Below are 5102 nucleotides of genomic sequence, written 5' to 3' on the forward strand. Positions count from 1 at the left end.
ACGATGTAGAGAGCTCCTTAAAGCACCTACATACTGTGTGCATCAGATGCCCTCTCTTATGTCCTATGTGTGACACATTACAGGTGGAAGTTCCTGAGCATGTGAAGTGTTTATTATTTTGTAAAATTGTAAATTACACAATAATTAAATAAATCATACATCATAGAATCCGCTTCTTAAGTGTCTCACTTCTAGTCAAATATGAGGCACCGCCTACCCACGTAGCATGCTTCATTGAATTACGGCTTCCCTCTTGACACAATATAATTGCGCTACACTTCTACTCGCCTTTGACACACCACCCCCCACACACCCAATCTCCACCATCTAACCTACTAGCCAAAAGGTTTGGAAGTGCAACCACCATTCTCTTTTTGGACATTTTCCCCTAGAGCTACAATTCCATCATGAAAATCCTCTGTATGGTCATCATTAGTTCGATCCAACAATGGTGATGTTTAATTGTCGTCCATTTCATGAGTAACTTTGGCTTGGAGCACTACTTTCATTCTTGTAGTTGCTACACTAGACCTACCAATATCTGATATCATGTTGATGGCAACCACTCATGAAAAATATTTCTTTGTAATTATTTCCATTTTCAAAGCCAGTTTATTTGGCATCAATGATTTTGGCCCAATTTTAATAAAGTATGGTTGCCTGCATCAACTAATGCGCATGTAGAACCGGGGGGGGGGGGGGGGGGGTAGGTTACCCTTGCATTAGTACAAACATATGGTATTATGAGCATTTTCACAATGGAACATTTGTCTTTGCTCCACTGATTAAATACATGAGAAGTTCTAGGCTGATTATCGACCATTGGTACTTAATTTATTTATGACTTTACAAATTTTGTAATTTTCATTATAGAGCACAAAAGAGGGACTTTTGTCTTAGAAAAATAGGCAAGCAACACATATGTGATATTTAACCATAGTGGGCGTCAACCTTACAATGTTCAACATATACCACCAATTAAACTATGTGGCCTTTTCCTTTTGTGATGAACGTTGTGTCAAGTTCAATGCATGGCCTTCTTCAAGGATGCCACGATGATGGGGTACTTTGCCTTCGCTTTCTCCAGATGCTTTGCAACGACAGAAGCATACACCACGAATAGCTCCTCAATAATGTCATCTCCAAAGTGGTCTGCTATCAGTGGCTCCAACACGGCCCTTATGCACTTGGCCACATTTGCCCCGCTGCTAGCACAGTCTAGTACCACATCACTTTCTGAGTCGTCTTGAGGATCCCAGTTCGATTCGAAGAGTCTAACATGCTCGATATCAAAGAGCTTACTCTCATTGATCAACGCCTTCATCTCTTTCACCGATGGAGCGTAGTATGGCAGGTTGAATGAGTCCAGCTTCTCCTTCTCCACACGACCCTATCATCCAACACAATAATATTTTAGATAAGAGTGTACCAAATGAGAACTATTTTGTAGAGACGTTATTCATTAAACTTTTATCACTGAAATCCAATCTAATTATTGTATTAATTTGCACATGAATTCTTTTGTCCTCACTTTTAAATTTCACGTGCCAATTTTCTTCTCCTTTTACGAGAATGTGTACTTCACTTTGTATGCTCCTCATGTGATAATTTATGTCACTGTCTTACACGGGTGAAATTTTGTTGATGGAAAGTTGCCATGCTAGAATGAATTAACTTAGGAGCATATCAAGTCACATAAGCAACTATAAGTTTGTTAGCAAAGAGTAACATGGCGTAATCGTTACTGGCAAACAAAGCAAATCATTGATGTAACCAACATGTATGGATGTACCTTTAGGACCAGAGACTGGAGAGATTTGGCAACCAATTCAAATAAGGTGCTAACATCCCCGTGCATCATCATCTCTTCACTCTTTCTTCCAAGAAATGTTAGCAACATTCGGCCTCCGTTGACAAGCTCTCTGGAGCGCAGTGCAAGGAACAACTCAAAGTCCGTTTTGAATTGTTGTTGGAACAGCTTAATCACAATAGGTGGGGTAGTCTTTCCAATGTAGATGTTGCCTTCGTTCACGTGAGTGCACCTTGAGAGTTCCTCGGGGACCTAGGTAGTTAAGTATCGTAGCATTATTAATTAAGTTGTCGAATGATAGTAGTACTCGTTCACCCGCAATTAATCACTGATACCTAGTAGAAAATCAGAGTGGTTCAGGTCACTGGCTAGTGACTTGTATCCCAATCATTGTTATTACTATGCAAGAACATCGACTTATTCTCTGCATTTCAAGTAATGTTGCATATTAGTTTTTTTTCTTCTAATTTTTTCATTACATCCCGTAGTAGGGCGACGACTAAGGCGTAGCAAGCATGAGCATTTACGACTAGGGTGTGCACGAATTAGGGATGCAAAGCGTCGCCCAGGCCTGGCCCGCTTTGTATTATAAACTAGAAAATTCTGTTCTAGAAGGATTAGATTGCATTAGATTAGTTTTTATTATTCTTGCAAAAAGATTGATTTGTATTAGTTGGGTGTTTTGCGAGACACCGCCCTGCACCGTACCCCTAGCATGAACCAATGCATTAGCATCACTTCTAGCCTAAAAAGCCCATCTTAGCTCATCCCTGGTTTGAGTAATTTTTTTGATATGGAAAGTAAAATGAAACGAAGGGAGAACTACCGCAGCTTATTTTAGTGTGAGTGTATTGGCATCGAATGATACACTATCATAAATAAAGGGATATTATAGCATACAAACAATTACGCAGAAGTGTACGATGGACTAAATTAATATATGAAGTACACAGTAAAATTTAATACAATAGGTTTATAGTCATTGAATTTTTTTATATCATTGTACCTTTTTGTTAACACATATTGTTTTGTTTTTAAATTTTTTTTATGTTGCCATGTGAACTTTCCACGTGTACAAATTCCATAGTTTTGCAACTATGGCGACAAAATTTTCCAATCCGCGACCATTCTCTATATCTTAATAGTATGCGTTGCATATATAGTTGCATGCATTCACTAAAAGACATTGTGTCCATCAGATCTATGATCCACTACACCTAGAATTAATATGGACTGAACAATCTTGGAGTTGATCCAATACCTAACATGTTTTCTTCATTCATATCTGACAACGCCCAACTAAAACTTGAACATTACTAGCTACTCCCTCCGTTCCAAAATAGATGACCCAATTTTATATTAATTTTAAAGTTAGTACAAAGTTGAATCATCTATTTTGAAACGGAGGGAGTAAGACATAATTATTACGTTGCAGACAATACGATGCATGCATACCTTAGAGCGCCACATGAGGGAGTAGGACGAGTGGAAGAAATGGACGCTCCGAGAAGGGAAAAGCTTCCTGTAGTAGGATCCCGGCAGGCCCGCCACATAGTAGGGCTGCGTCTCTCTGCCGCCGAGATCTTCCAGTTGCTCCAGTGACCGGAAGACGATGTTGAAATCATTCCCCGGCAGGTCATTCAAGAAGAACTGCACCTCCACGGCGCGCCGTTCTTCTTCCGATTTCCGAGTGTAGAACTGGACCGCGCCGATCACCTCGCAGACGACACGCAGAGTGTTCGGGCCCGACGAGCAGCCGAGGTCAGCGACGACCATGGTGCTCCGTCGGGCTGAGAGCGACTTGCACAGCTCTTCTATGGCCTTGTGAAGCACCGGCCTTGTCTCCAAAATGGCCTTCTCCTGCATACATGCATGAAACACAGCAAATTATTCATGCAACGAGAGTGAATTGCAACACAGTGCAGGATACAAGCATGGAGCCTCTCATCTAAAAAACAAACAAACCTGGAGCCTGGAGTTTGCGGCGTAGCTGTTTTCGCCGTTGCCGGTAACCATGCGAACGCCCCTCCCTTCCTTCATAGCTATTCAGGGGTGATGCCTATTAGCTTTACAAGTTCGGGCGTACAAGCTTGCTAGATTGACTGCACCATGTGTTCAGTATAGACCACAACGGCTCTATCATTTATAGAGAGCCAGGATGACCCCCACCCCCGCATACATGGTCGGTGAGAGCCCGTCGAGTTAGCCCGTGTATAGTATTATCGCACAAACACACACACTCACTCACTCTGCTGGGTTCTACAAGGCGTACTTAAGGTTTTTTGTTTTGTTTGGAAAAAGAGCATATTTAACTTGATTGACAGGTCACCTTGACTAAGAGTGTGCTTCACTTTTTTTTTTGAGAGGGTGCTTCACTTCTTTTGTAGGTAGGCCATCGTTGTCAAGGACACGTGACGTTCTCAGAGAATAGATGGCCATATACTCCCCCGCCGTACCAGCACTTATGTTGTGACAATATTGCACGAGACAAACATGCTCACTCCCAAGGTTCTTGACATACATATGTTAAACGTCTCATCCCAGAGACAAACATTTGTGGCACATATAATCTTCTGTTCCCACCTCAATAGCTTCTTAGTTATGAGATGAACATGCCTCTTTTGCATACAACTTATAACAAAAGGACAATTTTGTCCCAGCAATGCATGTGGTGCTTATGCTGTTAGGGCATCTTCAATGCCGATCCTCAAACTGCCTACGACCGTTCGGATCGTGCGGTCCGGATGTGTTGTGTCATCCAACACAGTTATGCATCGGACCGTAGGGCAGTCTGGACGCATTTTCTCCTGCAAATCGGAGACAAACCAGAGGAGAGAGGGTGGAGGGGGGGGGGGAGGCGCTTTTTGGGCTTCCGGACAACACCCACGCCGGCTTCTGGCTACCCACTAACCCACCCAAAACCATTCTCCCTCTCCCATGCGCCGGCGTCAGCTGCCTGCATTCTGGCTATCCATATTGAAGCCGGCCCAGATCCGACGCGACCTCTCATTGGCTCAACCACTGAAGCGGCGCACCAGCCGAGGGCGCTGCCCGCGACCTGTCCCCACTGTCCGTGCTTATTCAATGTTGGAGACGCGTTACTGGACGAGACGTGATGGATATCTACCACACCCGTTCAATGCCCCGTCCATCCGTATGCCACTATTACATAGGCCCGCTGGCCGAGAAACCCACTCCGTCGCCGCGCATTGCCATACCTGGATGTCTGGCCACACTGGAATCCGCTATTTAAAGACAGCTAACTTCAGGCTACAACACAAGCCGCTCCACA

General features: G+C 43.4%; 1 protein-coding gene across 1 annotated transcript; it reads right to left on the bottom strand.

Moving 5' to 3' along the window:
* Positions 1 to 809: 809 nt before the first annotated feature.
* Positions 810 to 4019, bottom strand: LOC125524407 (anthranilate O-methyltransferase 2-like). The gene is made up of 4 exons (XM_048689460.1): positions 3776 to 4019; positions 3266 to 3670; positions 1793 to 2062; positions 810 to 1390 (listed from the first exon to the last, which is right to left on the bottom strand). The coding sequence occupies exons 1-4, from the start codon at positions 3848 to 3850 to the stop codon at positions 1025 to 1027; spliced, it is 1116 nt and encodes a 371-aa protein (XP_048545417.1). The 5' UTR covers positions 3851 to 4019; the 3' UTR covers positions 810 to 1024.
* Positions 4020 to 5102: the final 1083 nt, after the last annotated feature.

This window comes from Triticum urartu, chromosome 7 (genome assembly GCF_003073215.2).
Source record: "Triticum urartu cultivar G1812 chromosome 7, Tu2.1, whole genome shotgun sequence".
Lineage (NCBI taxonomy): Eukaryota > Viridiplantae > Streptophyta > Magnoliopsida > Poales > Poaceae > Triticum > Triticum urartu.

Bases quoted from the DNA above. Each gene is read 5' to 3' on its own strand.
- LOC125524407 (XM_048689460.1), bottom strand. From the start codon at position 3,850: ATGAAGGAAGGGAGGGGCGTTCGCATGGTTACCGGCAACGGCGAAAAC. The intron at 3,671-3,775 runs GTTTGTTTGTTT...GCATGTATGCAG, and splicing joins CCGCAAACTCCAGGCTCCAG to GAGAAGGCCATTTTGGAGAC. The intron at 2,063-3,265 runs GTATGCATGCAT...TTAACTACCTAG, and splicing joins CCCTCATGTGGCGCTCTAAG to GTCCCCGAGGAACTCTCAAG.